The 23,001-nt window shown below is 36.6% G+C and overlaps 1 protein-coding gene across 1 annotated transcript; it reads right to left on the bottom strand.

Annotated features, from left to right (window-relative positions):
• Window positions 1-4,054: 4,054 nt before the first annotated feature.
• slc9a6a (solute carrier family 9 member A6a) lies at window positions 4,055-21,241 on the bottom strand. The gene is made up of 16 exons (XM_067386605.1): window positions 20,875-21,241; window positions 17,258-17,457; window positions 16,132-16,209; window positions 15,933-16,009; window positions 15,732-15,844; window positions 13,964-14,069; window positions 12,458-12,599; window positions 12,155-12,260; window positions 11,976-12,064; window positions 10,761-10,874; window positions 10,259-10,370; window positions 9,581-9,734; window positions 9,474-9,504; window positions 9,304-9,386; window positions 8,156-8,261; window positions 4,055-4,479 (listed from the first exon to the last, which is right to left on the bottom strand). Exons 1-16 carry the CDS (start codon window positions 21,149-21,151, stop codon window positions 4,186-4,188), a joined length of 2,082 nt encoding a protein of 693 aa, XP_067242706.1. The 5' UTR covers window positions 21,152-21,241; the 3' UTR covers window positions 4,055-4,185.
• Between the last annotated feature and the right edge of the window lie 1,760 nt (window positions 21,242-23,001).

Below are 23,001 nucleotides of genomic sequence, written 5' to 3'. Positions count from 1 at the left end.
TCCCCCTTTTGAGTGCCATGGGCAAAGCATGCTAGGAAATAGAAATCACAGCCCAGATTCTGTTAAACTTAAGTTAGTCTAAATTAAAAGAAATGTGTCCATACAACTCAAAACAATGAACCAGTTCAGTATACTTGAGATATGTCAGTGCTGTGAACTCATAAGAAAAAGAAAGCTCTAAATACTCATAGCAGTTAATTTAACTAAACTAATTTTTTCAATTTAAGTTTGTCCTACTCAAACCAATAAAGTATTTTGAGCATTCGAGTTTACAGTGTATTGTTGTGATGTCATGTGAGTGACCCGCCTTCATCATCAAACAGATGTTGTTGGAAGGGAAGTTATCTTGATTAAAGATTTTGAGGGTACATGAATTGAATGATGTGCATGGATAAATCATTTATACTGCAATAAAAAAAAAGAAGAAGAAAGAAAAATATTTGGCCATTTTCATTTCATGATGACTTTAATGTAAGAATAGAAACTGACTTTGCAAAAACTTTGCTAAGCATAACAATGTGATTGGGTGAAAGTGTTGCTGTTTTCCCCTATAAACCGACGGAAATCAGTTTTTTCTGCAATGCTCTCGGACTATGATGTAAATGTTGGACTGGATGTGATTCCAGTGAGGATGTGCTCTTGTTAAGAGTTCTGACCATATAAGGAACACGTTACCTGATCCTTCTTCACACTGGACAGAACAAGTGAGAGCTGTTCTGGGTCTATGGTGATAAGTCAACAGACATTGAAGTAAATGGTACACGCTAAAAGGAAATTTAAGGAAAATGTGTATATAGAAAGCTTTTGTGATGGTGCTTGTTGCTATTTAGTGTTGTAGAAGAAAATAAATCAAAAGGGTCTTTTAACTAGGGACCATTAGTCCTGTTGTATCAGACATATTTCATTTACACAGCTTCCAAACAGCTGCTTTAGGAATGATGTCAACGCCAAAGAAGAGTTTTAGCAGTGTTTCAGTTTTGAAATGTCAGAGGAATATGGTGATAGTAAAAAAAAAAAAAAACAGTAATACATGATCATTTAATTGAAAGCACAGGCTTCTGTTTATTAACCATTGCACGCACATGAACAGATGAGAATATTTACACAGATGTAAACAGTCAGTACCTGCAAAACAGAGTTAGAGCTGCACATAGTGTGAATAACACACAGCTACGCACCAGAACAAACAGCACATTTACCATCATTAAAACCCATTCAACTTGCTTCTGCTACTTTGGACTAGCTGGGATGCACAGTTCTGTCCACTCTTACACTGAAGATCTCATTGCTCGGATTTGAAGTATTTTTGGAGGAGCATTGAGTGTTTAAAAAAGAAGAATGTTTTAATCAAAGTAATCACACCTCTGAATATATGAGAGTCATTACTGTAACAACACCTTCACAACGCACAGAAACTAGTGCATCTGTACCATTTAGTAACACTCCAATTTCATAGATTCACATATTCATAAGTTCATTTGCTGTCCGAAAGGAATAAGCGTCATTCTCCAGTACGACAAATATAAACATTTAAGAAATCCTGCTGCTGTTTACAGATACTGAACACTTTTTTTCTTGACATCATTTGTTTCCCCCAAAAGAAGAATTTACCAGGATGTCTGGATTTCTTATTCAAAGGACAAAAAGCAGTGACATTATGATGCTCTGACAAACAATATAAAGTTGTAATAGACATTTCTCAGATATCTCTTTTAATGCAAAATAAAAATTAAAAGTGCAAATCTGCTAATAATGCTTAACTCTACCGCATCTATTCAAACGTACACACACACACACTGTTATTACAATACTGTGGCCTCTCATCACATGATCCTGCACAGCAGGAGATATCTGTGCAGTGCCACTGTCATGACCAACCGCCATCCTCTCGTTCCAGAGCGTGTACAACTTTCCAGCGCACAGACATTGTTGGCAGGGCGGTGTCTTATCAACACTTCCTGCTCCACAGTTAATGATGCCACCCTGGCCCTCATCCAAACAACGGCGGTTTCTACAGTCCACTAACTGCCAAAAAGCAAAAGAGAAACAACAAACACACAGACTGAATTTTACAAAAGATCTGTTCCTTCATTTTCTGATCGTGTTGGATCTTGCCTTCTTGCGTCATCTTTGCAGCATCCCAGTTTACATACTTCTAGTGCACACTTGATGTATATACTTCACTGATGATGGGAAAGTACGTTATGAAGTCTGTAGTAAAACAGTACAGTTTTTGGACATCATGAAATTTGGGTGTTAATATCACAGACCCCTTTACATGTACCCTTTACTTTTGCATTCAAATATTCAATTCATAACCTAAAAATAATTATTTGCAGTTTATACGCCCCATTGCAGAATCTGAAATTATATATATATATATATATTTTTTTTTTTAATTAGCATTACCTGATATAACAGATTTAAGTATATCCATCACTGTTGATCAATGAGGCAACAAACAATATGACAAATCAAGGGAATGTAGACTTCTGAACAGAATTAGTGTATAATTTAAGTGGAATACACTTAAAAATAAGTTTTGTAGCTCCTTATCCGTCAGATGAAAAAAGAAAGAAAAAAAAAAACGCTAAACGTCTTACTAATCCTGCAAGTATGTGAAGTCACTCACATACTTATTTGGGATAATGGAAAGTATGCAAATTGGGATGTAGGTCTAAATGTAAAGATACCATTAACGCAGATTGATTTCACTGCGTTTCCAACTGCATACAAATCCAAATATGTGATTTTCAATTTGTCACGTTGTCAAGCCTGAACCTATTAGACCGTACTAGATGCCTCGTAAAATGTTTTTTCTTTATGTAGGTGTGAACATTAAAACGTCTTTTATTCATTCAGCCCTTTTAAAATTAATCTAAAATCTGAAGAGCTACAGAGTTACTCTTATTTCAACCGATGTAAAAGTCACAACAGTGCCGGTGCGACGCTCTACACTGATCAAGATATATATATATATAAAGTGTTTTCTGTTTGTTAGAAAACATTAACACACAAAAACAACTTTGGGAAGAAACGTGGAGCGTTATGCTTCTCCACATAACAAGTCATGCACAAATTAGGAAAAAAAAAAAAAAAAAAATCCCATTGCCATTTACTTTTTTTTTTTTCTTAAACTGATCACCCAGTTCTTAATGCATTATGCTAGACAGCCCAACTTCAAAAGTTATGGGCAATTTTTTTTTTTATTATTATTATATTTTGGGTAATGCCAATGTATTAGATGTCAAAATATTCTTAGTTAAACATGACATTTGTACAGGAAACATTTTTAACTATATTAAAAAAAAGAAAAATAATATCTTAAAGCTATATGCAATTAGTTGTCTTAGAAAAATGTTACAACATCATCAAAAAAAAAAAAAAAAGAGAAAAGAAATTGCACTATGTGAATGGCTCTCTATCTTCTGACTGGGCGGAACAATAACACGAACAACAAGGTGTAAAAAACCTCCATAGATTCACAGTCAAAGGTCACAATATAAGATCCAAGCATGTCTCTGCAGCCAATCACAAGTTACTCTGAGTGAATGGCGTCTGCCGCACAAACAAAACAGTATGAAAATACAAGGCCTCCCTCTAGTGGACGACAAAGAGTGTCATTTTGCTCTAAGGGGGAAAACTACATTCGACAGGCACTTGATTGGAACTGCACAGCAAACGCAGAGCCACCGGTCAGCACGCCTCTGTCATCACAACGAGAGAAGGCAGTAAAAAGCTTCAGACCCACAGGAATGTGCCACAGACTCTTTTCACATCTCCCAAACAAGCGCTCACACGTCAAGAGAGGACACAAATAAGCATGCAGGCCAGGTCACGGCAATTTTACGCCTTGCTATACAGACAATAAACGTATGCTTTTTCTGTTGTCATGATAACCTTAGAGAAACCAAAGCATGCTTCCAATCCGTGATGTAAGATGCTAAGTGGTCTGGTTAGCAGAAGAGTCGCTGAAAACGAGAAGAAAAAAAAAAACCATAATGGTTTGCAGAAGAGAAGTGGATAAATAATTTACATTTCTGTGATGATATAAAAGAAAGAGGGACGAATGAGGTAGAGACATCAAACCAGCCACTTCAGAGACAGGAGAGGTGCTGAGAGAGATCGCTCCGGATGAGAGATGATAGAGAGAAGAGAGACTCGTTCGGTCACCGCTTGCCCCGTTCAACTCATCGTTTCGTACTTGTGCCGGTGGCGGTGGGAGTCAACAGGCAGCGGGGGCTCCGAATCATCCATGGGCAGGACCAATCGGGTGCCTCGGATCACCAGCTCATGGTCGCCGAATGCCAGCTCTCGATCCAGAGCCTCGTCAGAGTTCACGGCCACTCCTCCGACGGCCGTACCGCTCGTGTGAGCACCTGTAGCATCTGTGCTTACGGTGATGTCACCGTACGTCAGATTGATGTCGCCGTCGTTCAGGATCAGGTCGGAGTCGTCGTCTTTCAGCTGCCCCTCATTCTTAAAGAAAACACAATGGTAGATAAAAACAGAAAAACTAAAAAAAAAAAAAAAGAAAAACTATTTTAAATTGTAATAATAGTCGCAATACTGTTACTGCATTTTTGATCAAATAAATGCAGCCTTGGTGAGCTTAACAGACTTCTTTAAAAAAAATATATAAATCTTACTGACCTATAAACCTTAAACAAGCCTTACATAAAAGGTTATTTAATCGTATGTCTTTTTATTACCTTATAACCTTATATATCTCTGATAAAAAAATTCATAACTTTCAGGTCAGCCAAATAAAACAATTTGCACTAGGAATTAAAACCATTGCAGACCAATAAATATGTTTCATAAAGAGTGGACTCTACAGTGAGGATCACTATCACCAGTTACAAATATACAGGCAGCTCAGAGCTCTGGGAAGTAGTTAAAGGCACAATATGTAGGATTTTTGGATTAAAATATCCAAAAATCTTGGGATACGTACATTATCCCAAATGTTTCCAAGAATGTTTAAATCCAGAGAAATACAGTGGGTACAGAAAATATTCAGACCCCCTTAAATTTTTCACTCTTTGTTATATTGCAGCCATTTGCTAAAATCTTTTAAGTTCATTTTTTTCCTCATTAATGTACACACAGCACCATATTGACAGAAAAACACTGTTTTCAATTGTTGACATTTTTGCAGATTTATTAAAAAAGAAAAACTGAAATATCACATGGTCCTAAGTATTCAGCCCCTTTGCTCAGTATTTAGTAGAAGCACCCTTTTGATCTAATACAGCCATGAGTCTTTTTGGGAAAGATGGAGGCCACTGTGCTCTTAGGAACATTAAGTGCAGCAGAATTTTTTTTTGTAACCTTGGCCAGATCTGTGCCTTGCCACAATTCTGTCTCTGAGCTCTTCAGGCATTTCCTTTGACCTCATGATTCTCATTTGCTCTGACATGCACTGTGAGCTGTAAGGTCTTTATATAGACAGGTGTGTGGCTTTCCTAATCAAGTCCAATCAGTATAATCAAACACAGCTGGACTCAAATGAAGGTGTAGCACCATCTAAAGGATGATCAGAAGAAATGGACAGTACCTGAGTTAAATATATGAGTGTCACAGCAAAGGGTCTGAATACTTAGGACCATGTGATATTTCAGTTTTTCTTTCTTAATAAATCTGCAAAAATGTCAACAATTCTGTGTTTTTCTGTCAATATGGGGTGCTGTGTGTACATTAATGAGGGAAAAAAATAACTTAAATGATTTTAGCAAATGGCTGCAATATAACAAAGAGTGAAAAATTTAAGGGGGTCTGAATACTTTCCGTGCCCACTGTAAGCAATTTTTAACCAGGACATGGATGTGTCCAACTGTCCGTGCGTCACCAATCAGTGACGTCATACCCGCGTTACCCTCGGTTTCCGGTTTTATTTTGTAGAAACCATGGAAACACCAAAGTCGCTTTAATATATTACATGTTTTAATAGACAAGGGAACAACTGTTTGGATACGTTTATAGACAGAAAACTAATTATTGTTATATAGCTCAACACGTTTAGTCTTATTGTTTAAATCTCGTTTTCTTGATTTTCCGTGAGTACCATGCTTTTACCATGCCTCAGAGAAAAACACTATTTTGTCAAGTGGCTAACATAGCATAATTAGATGCAGCTTTATTTTTAGTAACAGTAGGCCTAATACAGTATTTTCTCCATCATACAATATGTTTGTATTTAACTGAATGCCATTTATCAGCACAAGCCATCCAGCATTTATTAATATGATATTCTAAAATCAATCTCTCTTACTGCAGTGTGCAACGGTGTCTCACAAAGTTCACTCGGCAGCAACACACGCAAATGTATCTAATATGATAAATGCCGCAGTGTTACCCCATACGCTTGACCGGAAGAAGCGGAAGCGGCGACTGTGGCATAATAAAAGTTCCGCTGCTGTCGAGCCGCATGTCGCACTCGTTTCTCATTAGCAATTGCTCCAGCAGCCTCGTTCAGCTCGGCCCCACTCTGCTTGATACTACAGTAACGTTAATAATCTCATCCATGAACATGATTTCTGCCCAAGTCTCATCCCGATTGTGAGGTGAGGTGAAGACGACATCTCCTAAGATTCCGTGTTCAAACTCTGCGTCATCAAACTACGCTTTTGTTTTGAATAGGCGACCTCTAGCGGCAAACATTCTACATACTGTGCCTTTAATTAGTGAGGTTGAATAGTAGAGTTTTTTTTTATTTTTTTTATTGGAAGTAATACAAAGGGGAAGCATTTGTATGATGAATTCAAAGAGGCTTTTGGTATTTTTTCTGCATATTATTTTAGTATATTATTCTGTATTTGGTCTTTTTTATGTATTTGCAGCACATTTCTGTATTTGGTTATATGGTGAGCATTTGCAGCACATGTGTTTTCAAACGGATGAAGATGTTTTCTTAATTTGCTGGTGTTTTTTCAATTTGCATGGGTTTTCTTCAGTTGCAGCACAATAAGCTCTCTCAGCTACCATAATAATGATTATTTTTAATAACAATAATAATAATAATAATAATAATAATAATCCTAATAAAAGAGCAATAGCAAATGTTTTCAAGTCTATGTTGACTGTATCAATCCAAATTCACTCTGTTTACACCTCATTGGATAAATCAGCTCTAGGAGGGGGTAATTTGTGTCAGCTGTTCCAGCCTATTAAATGACAATTAAGAGTGATTTTGAGGGGTATTTCCCTTAAAGGGATAGTTCACCCAAAAATGAAAATTTGATGTTTATATGCTTACCCCCAGTGCATCCAAGATGTAGATGACTTTTTTTCTTCAGTCGAACGCAAATTATGATTTGTAACTGCAACCGCTGCCGTCTGTCAGTCAAATAATAGCAGTGATTGGGAACTTGAACAATAAGAGTCGAAAAAACTTCCATAGACAAATCCAAATTAAAACCTGCGGCTCGTGACGACACATTAATGTCCTAAGACACGAAACGATTGGTTTGTGCGAGAAACCGAACAGTATTTATATCATTTTTTACCTCTAATACACCACTATGTCCAACTTCGTTCAGCTTCCGGCTAGTGAGGTCTGATCGCGCTCTGACAACGGAAGTGATGTCTCGCACTCATTGAAGTATATGGGCGAGACATCACTTCCGTCATCACAACGCGTTTTTTGACCTCACTAACAGGAAGCTGAACGAAGTTGGACATAGTGGTGTATTAGAGGTAAAAATTATATAAATAATGTTCGGTTTCTCGCACAAACCGATCGTTTCGCGTCTTAGGACATTAATGTGTCGTCACGAGCCACAGGTTTTAATTTTGATTTGTCTAAGCAAGTTTTATTTACTGTTATAGTTGAAGTTCCCATCTACTGCTATTGTTTGACTGACAGACGGCAGCAGTTGCAATTAAAAATCATAATTTGCATTCGACTGAAGAAAAAAAGTCACCTACATCTTGGATGCACTGGGAGTAAGCAGATAAACATCAAATTTTCATTTTTGGGTGAACTATCCCTTTAAACATGGATTCGGTCTGTTGCCATCTGGTAGAACACAGACATAAACAACTAGTTTCCTCAGTGTTATCTGCCAAATCAAGACCTTTTCTAGCTAAAAGAAGAGGAAGAACCAGAGCTACATATAATTATGAGTCCACAGCATGCAGGTAAAGTACAAACCTCATATGCCTGTGGGCTGGTGAGGCAGCGTGCCAGAGGGCCACAGCAGGTAGGAAGTGTGGCAGTGAGCGGTGGTCCGCTATGAGTCAGAATGGGCTTCAGATAACTACAGGTCAACAGGGTTAAAGAAGGCTTTTCAAATAAAAACACTAACAATCACATATCAGACCCTTTTATCCAAAGCAACTCACTGTAAACAGGACCATGATTGCACTAAACCAATCTCAGACCTGCATCCACCCAGAGTAACAAATCGCTTACAATCCAAGAGATAGGACTTAACCAGTTTAGTGCAGAAGAAACACCAAAGACAGTCTCTAAACACGTAAAAGATCTACAGTGTCGAAACAAATTGAGATCAAGAAGGATCAAATTAGAAAGACAACTAGAGTCTGAAGCAATTAACAAGTGACCTTAACTAAGGCTGTTTCAGTGCTATGGAGTATACAGAAGCCAGACTGAAAGGGCTCAAAAAGATTGTTTACAATAAGATAAGAGTGTAAATGAGAAGCAACAATTTGCTCTAAAGGAAGTGAAGATTGGAAATGGGATGGAAATTGTTAAGGTTATCTTTGATACAGGGGTTACAGCAGCCAAACGCTGCTGTGCATTACTTTACCGTTTACACATTCAATGCCACATGTGAGTGTAAATGGAGGGGAAAAGCATGAAAGAATGAAAAAAAATTAAATCCAATCTGACCATTATGACTGAAAATAATTTCCAAAAATCATCAATATGTTTCAAACCTCATATGGAATTGGTTTGGATTTTTTTTTGCTTTTCAGACTATAAACCAACTAAATGGATTTAAAAAAAAAAAAAAAAAAAAAAAAAAAAAACAAGAGTTTAAAGTCTAACCTATTTAATGTTTGGTTTTGGCATGTTATTCTTCAATGAGCTGTAACAGCAATTTGAAATGCTGCTGGCACAATACCAGTGCTCAGGGAGTCATTTATTATACTCAAAACAACAGGACACTAAGAAGCAAAACATGACTGAAACAGACAAGTTGGTATAGGATCAACTATAGAAGTGTCAGCTGTCATTTGTGAAACCTCATTACCAAAAGAATGAAATTTGAGAGAGATTATGTCTTTTATGTTCTTTATGCAGGTTACTAATGAGAACTAAACAGCAAAGGATACTTGTGATCAAAGTTATACCAAATCCTGAAGGGCCAGGCGCTCTCATGTTTGGTGCTCCTACACTCCACTCCATCAGGGCCGATCTGCAGATGGACACAGAGGAAAACCATTATTAAACAGCTCTGCTCTGATTTGAAACTGTGCTTCTACAGCAGACCAAAAACACTTACAGTGTTCTCCTGATCTGCATCCACTCCAACACTGTCAAACACAAAACAGTATTACAGCAAAAGTAATAAAACGCTTAGAGAACAAAAAAGATGAAGTTATAACTGACCGGATTTTCTGGCAGGACAGCATCTGAGTTGTACCTCCACCGCAGATCCAAACGGTGAAGAAAACCACCAGCAGCGTGGTGGAGAACATCATCTGCCGTGCATATGTGGCCGTGTCTCGGATTGACAGGGCAAAAGTCATGGCGCCACGAAGACCTGGTCAACGGTGGGGAAAGAAAATACCAAGATTGGTTCACAAAGGCCATTTTTTCCAATCCGATCTGTAGGACTGACCATCATTTTGAAAGTTATAAAATCAGATTCATTTGGACAGTGAACTCAAAACCCAGTTAATCTATATCAACATTTACTTAAACATCAGTATAGATGATGTAAGAAAGTTAGTGCGTCTTTGCTCATGTCATCACACACAGATGCACTACTTTACCATTTACACATTCATGCATATGCTGCATCCAAAATGTGTTCACTTATTCGTTCAGTACACAGTGAATGCCACATGTGAGTGTAAATGGGAAAAATGCATGAAAGAACTGAAATCCAATCTGACCATTATGACTGAAAATACATCAATAAGTTTCAAACCTCATATGGAATTGTTTTTTTTTTTGTGTTTTTTTTTTAAGTCTTAAATATTTAACCTCAACAAGACTTTTGGTTTTGGCATGTTATTCTTCCTCGGCTAACCATAGGAATCAGCTTCAGATCTATACACAAACCTGCAAACATCATCATGTGCTGGAAGTTGGGGCTGATCTTGTTTTTGCGGCCCAAGTTCAACAGGAAGGAGAGGGGGTAGATGTTCGCAGCTCTGCCCAGAAACACAGCCAGCTGGGTGGAGAGGTGTCAAGGAGTGGCTATAAAAAAAATGAAGCTAATGCTGCACTGACAGCATCTACACCCTAATCAAAACCATGACATTTTGCCCTTCCTCAGTATTTCTAAAGGACCTGTTAATGAAAAGGTGGTTCTGGGCCATTGATTTCTGGGAAACATAATGAGCTGTAACACACCGGACATATCACCCAACAACACCAGTCAGCCACTTCCTTGATGACATTAAGCAAAGTACTGCCATCCAACATGAGCACACATGCCTTTTTAATAATAGTGATCCATCAGATTTTCCACTTGTTTTGCATTTGCTGAGAGCATTTTGACTATCATATCACTTTGTCTGCTCATTTATTCTTTAGGCACAAAGCTGAAGTGTTAGGATACGAATGCACCCACTATGAAGATCGGGTTGAAGACGTGGTTCTGGAAGGTAAACAATGTCAAGCCCATGTAGGAAAATATGAAGTTCTCAGCTAGGAAATTCAGTAACTCGAATAACTGAAAGAAAGCACAGTGAAATTAAGTCATAGTGAGATGTTATATTATATACATTTCATTTTTCATAGACCAGTTCAGCAGAGCCGTCTCAGCATATTCTGGAGTAAAAGCATTACTAAGGTAAAAAGAAAAGATTTGTGGCTACAGTTTAGCTACATTGTAAATTATCTATTTGTTCATTTATTCGTTTTCAGCAAATTCTGTACTAATATTTGCATTGTAATAACTTTGAGCCCTGTTGTATTGTATTTATTTAAAGCCTAAATGCCATTATTATCTTATCTATTAATGCCATTATTTTGCTTAAGAAAAATCAATGCAGGACAAGCATCTGTACATTTTAACTGCTATAATGAAGATGCACAATGACATCTAACACAATAATGATAACTTGCTGATAAATATCAGCTATGTTTTAATGTGCAATGGCATAATCATGTCACATGTAACAGAGTAATCAGTGTCCCAATGTTTACTGGATCAAGGCCTTTGCTAGTGCCCAAATTTGTTATCAAGATAAAAAGTTGTGTGTCAGTAAAATTCTTTTTTTCTAATAAATACTTTTATTCAGCAAGGACACATTAAATTGATCAAAAGTGACAGTAAAGACTTTTATAATGTAAAGAAATGTATTTCAAATAAATGCTGCTCTTTTGAACTTTCTATTCATCAAATAATCCTAAAATGATGCATCACGGTTTCCAAAAAGAATATTAAGCATCATAACTGTTTTCAACATTGATGATAATAATAAATGTTTCTTCAGCACCAAATCTGCATATTATAATGATTTCTGAAGGATCATGTGACAAGATCAAGAGTGGAGTAATGGTGCTGAAAATTCAGCTTTGCCATCACAGGAATAAATTACATTTTTAAATAGATTATAATAGAAAACAGTTGTTTTAAATCATAAAAATATTTCACAACAGTACATTTTTTACTGTATTTTGATCAAATAAATGCAGCCTTGGTGAGCATAAGAGACTTCTTTTTTAAAATAAAAACATTTTTTAAAAACCCCAAACTTTTGAATGTTAGTGTACACACTAGAGAGTGGACTGAGAGACAGTCTAAAATAAAAGTGACTTTTAATCTTACTTGTTTCGTCCTGTCCTGAGATTCAGGAGACAGGTTGTTAAAGGTGTAATGAGCCTGTGTCATTCCACAGAACAGAACCGCCACCACACCTGATGAGCAGGAACAGACATTTAAATATACATGTATGCAATATGTTTCTAGGTAGTTTCTAGAAGACTTCATGGGGAACTCAAGCTTACCTGTAAATCCACATGCCTCAGCGAGTAGAAAAGTGCTCCAGGACATGAGGAAAAACAGTGCCGTCTCCAGCAATGGCAAGTCCCTAAGCTTAGTGAACTTAGTAACGTGGAAGGGAGTCAATGAAAGTAACTTCCAGATGAATAAACCACTAAATACATTATTTTACATGTCAATCACATGAAGAGAAGAAGAATGAGATCAATATATAAGCTTGAACCCATTTCTTTATCATAAGCACCATGGTTCATACCAACCCCAAAAAAATAAAACATTACATACAATACTGAACCAGTAAAGGATATCAATGCAGTCACGACTCCAGTTGCCACTCCAAGAGCAAAAGAACCACTGAAGACCCCCAGGAAGATGCCAAAGGACTTCAGCATGGCCATGGCTTCAAATGTGTGAGTGTTGTCTCCCTCAGGCTGATATGCTACAATTGACCTGGAAAAAGAACACAGATACGTTCAAGTAATTCTAATATTCCTGCATAAATCTAAAGATAAAGATCCATTTGCTATTGAAAAATCATATTAGCATTATGAGCAGGGCTGGAAAAGTGTGCTAAAGTTTTGGCAACATCTGAACTCAGTGGTATCAGATAAGCGTGCTCATCAGAGATATTCAATTTATTTTCTATTCTAGGTCATTTAATACATTTTCTATCATCTATTTTGTTCCCTGAGGTACATACATAATGTCAAAAATCTTTGTGTAATTTAGTATTTTCAACCTATCTCTGATCCTTAGATGTGAAATGTGAAATGAATACTTTGGTTTACGAAGACACAGGCTAGTCTTCTGTTGTGCTCAATGTAGTTTTTAACTGAATCATAACCAAATCATAAAACAATCGCTGCTGAAACATGCCAATAAAAGGTTACAACCGGACTGAAATGATTGGGAACCTAAAGTTAGTATATGCTTAGCAGCAGGTGATGCACACCATCTGAAAGAGTATCGGTTTTGGTGAACTTTTCCATATTTTTCTCTTATAGCTGTGAAAGAGGGTTTTTGAGGCTTATTCTATAAACACTCTTTTCTTTGGATTAGGGTAGAAGTTAGAGTAGCAGTTACATCAAGCTATTGGAACAAGGAAGGTTTGAATCCTCATGAAATGACTTTTAAAATGTACCTGATGCCCAAAAGATGTACGTACATGCTAAATTAAATTTAGTACAGAGGGTAGGTAGGAAAAAAAAGAAAACTTTCTAAAGCAACACAGCATCACTTCAAACTAAGAAGCAAAGGGCAATCATCAAATCAGCAAATACCCACAGCTTTGCCTCATCTACACACCATCCATAACCGATGGTCTTCATCATTCCTCTACATGCAGTTAAAATCAAAGTAAAGGAGAATTCTACTTCCTTGAGGGCTGAGTTCATTACAGGTGCTGGTGTGAAGCATATCTGTGGGTCATTCACTCTGCATGTTCTGGTAATGACCAGCCAATGCACACACTAAAAATGCACTCGGCAGGCTCAAAGCTCTACATGTGTGGCACACCCATTGAGGGGCGTTCTCAGTGTCTGGTTCCTGCCCTCTGCATAAGCCACACCTCCAGGGCTGTGATGCCCCGCCCCACTTTGCCTCCCGTAATAAAGCAGCATGCTGGAGCAGATGAAAGGTCCAGCAGAGGAAAAATCGGATGTTAAATAAAAAGTGTTAATTATTCGTTCTGCATTGAGTTTATAAAAACCCAAAACAGTTATATCTCAAAATTATTAATAATATTAATGAATGAACGAACAAAAGCAGTTTGTTTATACATAGCATTGTATAGTCATAGGAAGCGGAGGACTTACGAGGACAGTACGACAGCGACGGCATCATTCAGGACACTTTCTCCAAACAGCAGAGCGTACAGGTCAGAATCCACGTGCAGCTCATTGAAGATGGCCAGAACTGTTACTACAAAACAAATCAATGCCAAATCAATATTTAACTAAGCCTAAACAGCCTACTGACCAATCCTGCTTTAGCAACTGTTGCTATCATCATGCCTTTTCTCTATTTTAATGCAATTTCTAATGGAAGTCCTGAGGATAGTACATTGTTATTGTTTTTTTTAAAGGGTTAGTTCACCCAAAAATGAACATTCTGTCATTAATTACTCACCCTCATGTCGTTTCCCAACCTGTAAGTCTTTCGTTCATCTTCGGAAGTAAAGTCATCACTTTTATTTATATAGCGCTTTTTACAATGTAGATTGTGTCAAAGCAGCTTTACATTGATAACTGGTACATTATTTTGGCTGCACAGCAGCTCTTAAAGAATGTCAATGCAGGCAGATCAAAGCACTGTTGAATATCAAATGTCAAGTAAACACAAATTAAGATCTTTTTGATGAAATCTGAGAGCTTTCAGTTATTCCATAGACTGCCTTCACAACTGAAACTTTTGATAACTAATCTATAATAATCGAGCGGTTTGGTCCAAATTTTCTGAAGAGACTCGATCACTTTATATGGTGAACAGATTGAATTTAGGCTTTTATTCACATATAAACATTCATCAACTCATACATTAGTCGTGGTAAAACTCAAGCATTTTTGCTTGATGTGCAAGAACCAATAAGGTTCATTTTCATGTTTACGCACCATGCATTCAGGTTCGATTGAGCTTCAGTTTATGTTAACTGATCAATGTTTATATGAGAATAAACGCCTAAATTAAATCTGTTCATCATATAAAGTGATCGAGTCTCTTCAGAAAATTTGGACTAAACCAATCAATTCATATGGATTAGTTTTACGATCTCTTTATGAACTTTTTGAAACGTCAAAGTGGTAGTTGCATTGCTATCTATGGAGGGACAGAAAGCTATCAGATTCCATCAAAACATCTTCATTTGTGTTCTGAAGATGAACAAAAGTCTCACGGGTTTGGAAAGACGTGAGGGTGAGTAATAAATGACAGAATTTTCATTTTTGGGTGAATTATCCCTTTAATTTAAGAATAACATCCATTCAATTTAGGAGCACATTTTACTGAAAATTGCCCTTTTAAAGGGTTAGTTCACCCAAAAATTAAAATTCTGTCATTTATTACTTACCTTCGTTAATCTTCGGAACACAAAATAAGATATTTTAGTTGAAATCCGATGGCTCCGTGAGGCCTTTATATGGAGCAATGATATTTCCTCTCTCAAGATCCATAAAGGTACTAAAAACATATTTAAATGAGTTCATGTGAGTACAGTGACGGTAAGTAAAAAATGACAGAATTTTCATTTCTGGGTGAACTAACCCTTTAATTGCAATCTCACATTAATTCCTATGGGACATCATGCATTTTGTCTTAGTGAACAACAGTAACCATGGGGGGCTGAGCTTTGAAAATGGTCTATTCTAAGATCAAATTGCTTTTATATGTAACTTAATTTTAATAATTTCATAACAAAAAATAGCATAGTGCAGGTGAATTCTGCTACAGCAAGGCTTAGTTTCTAGGAATTACATAACACATTCCGCTTGCAAAAAAACAATACCCCATCTCTAATTTTTTATTAATACACATCAGAACACCCATGACTGCATTTAGGCACTGTTACAGAGACTCTGATTGTAATACCTGGGTCAGTGGCTGAGACAATGGCACCAAAGAAAAGGCAATCAGTGAAGAAGAAGTCACCTCCCAGCTGGCCAATTTGCTTCATCAGCGTCACACAACCATACATTAACAACCTGAAAAACAAACCGCACACCTCTGAACGCTGGTTCTCACCCTCATCACTGAAGCAATCATTCAAAAAAGTACAGAAAAAAGACTGACCCAATGATGAAACAAGACACTACAGTTCCCACAAATGCATACACAAGAATGGAGCCCAAGTTCCTGAAGAAATGTCTCTGAAAAACAAATAGAGAGATGAAATGAATAATGTCTTTTAATTTGTCTACGTTGAACACTACATCATCTTGTGCAGATAAGATCTGTCTGTATTAATAAATAATAAAAAAAATGCCCTTACTCGTTTTAAACTGTATCCAGCATGAAAAATTATGGGGGGCAAGAGAATATTGAAGAAGACCTCTGGGTCAAAGGTCACCTTAAATAGAATTAGAAAGATAAAGATATAGGCATTTCATTCACCAATGAAAAAATCAGATTTTTTTTATTACAATATTGTTCAAAGTTTGAGGCCAGTAAGATTTTTTTTTAATGTTTTTGTAAAACATCTCTTATGCTCACCAAAGCTGCCTTTATTTGATCAAAAATACAGTTAAACAGTTGTCATTGTCACATGACTCTTCAGAAATCATTATAATATGCTGATTTGATGCTCAGGAAACATTTATTGATTATCATCAATTATGATTGTCAATATTATATATTATTATTTTTGAAAACAGTTGTGTTGCTTAATATTCTTGTGAAAATTGCAATACATTCATTCTTGGATGAATAGAAAGTTCAAAACAAATAGAAATCATTTTTAAATGTATTTACTATCACTTTTGATCATTTAATGTGTCCTTTCAGAATAAAACTAATAATAAAAAAAAAAAAATAAAAAAAAATCTTATTGACCTCAAACCATTAGTATAAATACTTTAAGCTTTGTTTAAAAATAAATAAATAAATAATCATAATAATAATAATATATATATTTATTTATTTATTTATTAGTGGTTTGACTGAAGCAAAGGGTTCAATAATTCAATATAATGCAACTTTCTATGCATATAAAATTCAAACATCTAATGTAAATATCATATATTTCAATAACTAAATTATGCAATTCTTATTGTAACTGTTATGGAAGCAGTTGTTTCATGCATCTGTCATCTGAGGGACATGTTCTAACAGAGACCAGCCAACCACAGATTACTTCTGTCAGGCACTGAATTAGTATATGTGAGAAAATTTAATTATTGGTACAAAGTTAAATCAGGAATTTGCCTGAAGCGCCTGAGCAAACACAAATAAGTTCAGCGAAACAGACTGGCAATCCATCTAAAAATACAGAAGCAAGTATATTCAAATAAATTCCCCAGAGCGTTTGTGGTTGAAGTCAAGCTTTCAATTCTAATTCATCTGAATCTGTGTTGTAGGTCAAACGGCTCCTGTATGAGTGTTGAGATGTGATATTTTACCTTGCGAAGCATCTCGTTGTCCTGAATGTCATTGACTTCATTGGCTCCGATCTCTCCTTTCAGTGTGTACTCATAAAACTTACCACTGACATTCATCAGCAGTGTGGCAGGACTGGCATTGACATTACAGCTCAGTGTAACATTGTTCATGTTGTTGGGCACATGAATGGCATAACGCAGGACGACACCAACAAGCAACCCTGATGAGACAGAAACATTGCATTTTATTAAAGATGCAGTCCCTAACTTTTGGCAGTCTAGCGGTTAATAAACAGAACTGCAAGCATCTTGCGGAAGAACATTGTAGCTGGAGCTATTTTGTATTTAACTTATGTGCAAATTTTGAATATCACATAAAACATTTGCGAATAAAGCATCCAGCAAGTCAAAAAAATGTCACTTCCTGATACACTGGTGCTAAATATCACTAAGAAAAATTTAATAATTTGAATATGTGCATTTTTAGAATGTATGCGCATCTTGGCGTTTCCATCCAGCCTTTTTTTTATGCGATATCCCTAAAATAGGTGGATAGAAACATAGATTATGACGAGTCACACGGGTACTATGCTATCTAAAATAGTCAGAATATAAACACTTATAAGTGTAATGTAGTGATTCAGGAAAAGACAAAAACATGGTTTGGAAAATGGGTGAATATACTGAATAAAACTAAATAAAACATTTCTGATGTAGGTTTAAGGCAATGTTTGATCAACAGGTAAGTATGTTTAACCAAAACATTTAAAGAGAAGTCATTTCTTGACAATTAAAAGTGTTATATATTCAATGCTGACAACAATGGAAGCAGAGAACTGCCAGGAGACTTATTTCTTAGCACAAAAGAGGACAGCGGTACAAGAGGATTACCAAATCATTGTTTTAAGAGTGAAAATATAGCAAAAGTAACACAGAAATTCAAAAACAATGGACTTGTGACGAGGCCCCTGAAATAATCAGGCCTTCATTTTAAGCTTTCATTTTGTGATGAGGGATTTTTCTGCTAGACAAAGAGCAGGAGAAATACCAAGCGAGTGTCTCAGAGCCTTGCCTGGAAAAAGTCGCCATTGAAACAAATCAGAGAAGGGCGGATATGACGTTAGCAAAGCAACAAGAGAGTCAACAGCGAAAAGTAAATAATTCATGTGTTTCTGGTCATTTAAAACTGAATTCACGGCTGAATAGAACAAACTCTCGGGTCTCACGTGCGCAATCTTTGTTGATATTGAAGGGACTTTCGCCGCACTAGAGTGACGCTGTTTGCGTCACGGAAATAAACAAATCTGATCGCACAGTGCAGTTTGGAGTTGACTCGAGGCACGATGGAGGGCGGACTGACCAGACTGGTCTTCTGGACTTGCCAGGCAACTCAGAGCCAGAAAAAGCTATGAAAAGAGTGACTGTTTATCTCACAGAGTAAGATGCAGCCTGCAGAAATGACACGCATGGTTGTTGTTCTCACTGAAACTACCTACTGTAGCCAAATCACAATAAAGTCAGTTAGCCATTTCCAAAGCCCATATTTACAAAATATAGATTCTGGGAACCAATACTCTGATCTCATGAGACCAGATCAATCATTTTGGATCTAACAGCATCCAAAATGTTATGGTGTTGCTAGAGGAGGAGTACAGTGAGAAGTGCCTAGTTCCCACAGTAAAGTTCAGTGGTAGTAAAGCTCTTACATAGGGATGTATGAGTACTGAAGGTGTGAGGGAGTTATGCTTTATCAATGCTGTCATGAATTCCCAGACCACTGTGTAATTTAATACACAATCTTTAAACAGAAGATGTTACCCTTTCCTCATTCCCTGCATTGTTGGCCATTTTTTCAACATGACAATGAGTATATGCATTCTCCCAAGGTGAAAAACCTTCTGTGGACATGTATTGCACTCAATCTTAACACTCTTGAGCCCCTGTGGGGGATTCTGTAGAAACAAGTTGAGCAACACTCCCCATCAGGGCATTTAAGGAGCTCATCATCCAGGAGTTAAACAGGACAGTACACCTTGTGTCAAGAAGGGTCAGAGCAGTATATTCAAAATTATGGAAGGCATATTAAGTACTAAAATATTATACATTTGTTGAATTAAATCTAGGGTGTACTCATTTCTGCAATCCTTAATTTAAAGTCGGCATGAAATCAAAATTGACCCTATTTACTTTGGTGAACAATTAATCCGTGCAAGTTAATACACAGAAAAAAATATGTTTGTTGTGGTAATCTTTAATCAAAATCTGAAAAGTACATCCGGTCTGGAATGCCGTTCCTTCTCCGAATATGTCAGTTTGACGGCTTCCCTGCTATGAGGGAGAGATGGAGAGGAGGAGCCCTAAAGTAAAACCTGCCCTCTATTCAATATTCTGTTTCGCTTGGAAATATGTCACAACACTGGAGAAAAGTCGTTTGCAACTTCCGGTTCACGGGGACTCTATACAAAATTGGCTAATTTATTTATTTTATGGCTATTAATGACAAATATTTCTCATTTTTTATTATGTATATCTTAAATACATTTGAATTGTATTAGTGATCATAAAGAAAATATATTTTTGTATTTGTTCAGAGGGGGTGTACTCATTTATGCTGTGCACTGCATTGTAAGATATAAAATAAAATATTATTCAATATTAAAAACCTGTAATTGAAAAACATTGCCTTTGTAGCAAACTAATATAAGCTTTAGTTAAAACAAATAAAACAAACTGGACTAAAAAATAACACTGATGTAAAAATAAATCAAGCCTAATTGTACAAAAAAATGACAATATAAAAATAAAAGCTAATTAAAAATATTAATAAAAAATATAGCTGCGAGCATCGATGGCGGGCCCAAGCCCGGTGGCACCGCCACCCCAATGGCTTCAGGGCAACTGTGCACAGTGGGCAACAGGCATTTAAAACGGTTAAACATCAAAGGACTATGTCAGATTCACTCCACATTTACTGCACTACAAGGTGGCGCTATAGAGCCCCTCCTCCCTGCCTGTTTTCAAAGGACTACATGTGCCATGTTTTAACATTATTCTGATGAAGTACACATATACACACATATATATACACACACATATACATATATATATGTATATATATATATATATATATATATATATGTATATATATATGTATGTATATATATATATATATATATATATATATATATATATATATATATATATATATATTATAAAATATAATATAAACTAAAATAATACTTGTTTACCTCAGCTCCTGAATAACCCAACTGAGATGTGCTTCATAGGCAAGAGGATTTCCAATCTCCTTAAAATTACACAAGTGTTTTCTTAACATAATCATTTTACAGATGAACAGAACTTTAACTTTTAAAAGGTTCTATTTTGTGACAAGCTTTAAATTGGCTGCATTTGTTTTTAAACCACCCAGCACTTGCAAGGGAACGCAGATTAACTCCTGCTGGACAGCTACACCTTACAGGCCCTGTGCTAAAACTCCCACACTGCCCTTTGAACAGTCATGATCATGCATGGCGTACTTAAATTAACAGATCCTATGATGTTGTAGACTTTATCGCATGAAGCATGCTGCCGACTACACAGATCAAAGAGGCAAATGATATCACGCCTATTCTCACCATATATCATTGCCAGTCCAGTCTCGTGCAGAAACCTGAACCGGCGGTGTTTGAACAACCATATGGTCAAGATTGTCAGTGTGAGGAGCAGGATAAAGATCAGCAGGTCGGCACTGTCTTGTCTGTGGCTTTCCTCAGCTTTCTTCTCTGTCACGATGTTCTCCATCGCACTGTCTTCAGCTCTGCTCAGGCACAAGCAGAGGGAGCTCGCCAAAACAAACAGAGGCAGTCTTCTCCAAACACTCACCGCGGCGTTCATTTCACATGTAGAGCCCATGTTGGCATTTCTTTTAGGTGGAAAGATATAAGAAGATGAATGCACTAGGCAGGAGCATTAGCAAATACAATCATGTAGATTGTTCCTGATTCCCAGCGACGCCCCGCCCACTGCATGTGACGTCACGTGAAAACCCAGCAATGTGTTCGTGAAGTTCACATTGGGAAAACGCTGCGCATAAGAGTCGTTTCCTTTTATTCTGCATCGTCATTGTCGAACAATATATATAACTATACATATTTCACATGGTTTAGAATTGCAAATTATAATATAAAAGCTACATTCATGATGAAAAATTCCTGCAATGACAAGTTCAACCCACGCACTCCCAACTTTTTTGTATAAAACCGTCATATCTCATTCCACATTTTCCTAAACTGTCAGAAACAGGGGGACTGGGGGAGGACAGTCATACATTTGTCACAGCCAAATTTATATTTGAAACGCACAGAGTTGGGCAAAAATACATCAAAATGTATTTTAAAATAAAATACCAAATACCTTAATTTTAAGTGTATTAAACTACAAAATACAGCAGCCACACCATGTATCAAAATAAACTGTATTTTTGTATTTTAAAAAAAATGTATATATATATATAATATATATACAATATATTATATAATATATATACAATATATAATATATATACAATATATTAAAATATATATATATCAGTTAAAGGCATAATATGTACAGTAGGATTTTTTGATTAAAATATCCAAAAACCACTAGAACAATACTATATATTTTGTTGGCTTGTGTACTTACATTATCCCAAATGTTTCCAAGAATGTTTAAATCCAAAGAAATATGCAATTTTAACCAGGACACGGGCCATGTCCGTGCGTCGCTTATCAATGACATCATACCGCGTTACCCTCGATTTCCGGTTACCATGGAAACACCAAAGACGCATTATATATTCCTCATGTTATATAGCTTCTTGTTTAAATCTCGTTTTCTTGATTTACCGCGAGTGCCGAGTTTTACCATGACTAATATCGATCTAGCTTACTGCAGTGTGCAACAAGGGTCTCATAGCAGCTGCCCAGCGAACACATGGAGCAGCATTATAACAACTTTCAACACACAGATGTATCTAATATGATAAACAGCGCTGCATTACCCCACATACACTTGACCAAAAAAAGCGGAAGCAGCGCCTGCGGCATAATAAAAGTTCCGCTGCTCTCGAGACATGTTGCGCTCGACTCTCATTATCAATCTCTCCAGCCATTTTGTTCAGCTCCAACATCACTCGCCCTGCTCTGCTTCATACTACAGTAACGTTAATAATTTCATCCATGAACATGAGTCCCGTCCCGATTCTTTTTCACTGTCTGTAGATGTGAAAACAACACATCCCATGATTCCACAAAATCAAGGATAAGCGACTGAATAAGCGACCTCTAGCTGCAAAAATGTACATATTGTGGATTGAACAGATCGAATATTCACATATCCCTGTGATCTCCAAGATGAAGGTTAGTTTTAAACTAACCAACAGTTTAATTTTTAACAGTTTGCGAATGACTTATAATTGTATCCTAATTTAGTTACTTGATGTTTGGTAACAAAGGGCCTACTTTGCATCAGCAACACTGACTCAATGACAAACAAGTCATTTATAAGAAGACAACTGATGGCTTCTGTATTCATAGCAAATAGTTTATAACTAATTAATAAACTGATTGTTAATCTAGGGGGCTGCTGCTCGGTATAATAGTTTTCAAGAACATTATGTAAATTGGTAAACTATTTAGCCTAGACTACTAAAAGGAACACCAAAACTCAATAAGTCTGGGCAAACTATTGAGTAAGCACCAATCAGAGGCCGCATTTTTATG

This window comes from Chanodichthys erythropterus, chromosome 1, assembly GCF_024489055.1.
Source record: "Chanodichthys erythropterus isolate Z2021 chromosome 1, ASM2448905v1, whole genome shotgun sequence".
Classification (NCBI taxonomy): domain Eukaryota; kingdom Metazoa; phylum Chordata; class Actinopteri; order Cypriniformes; family Xenocyprididae; genus Chanodichthys; species Chanodichthys erythropterus.
This window is presented reverse-complemented; position numbering and strand designations above follow the sequence as displayed.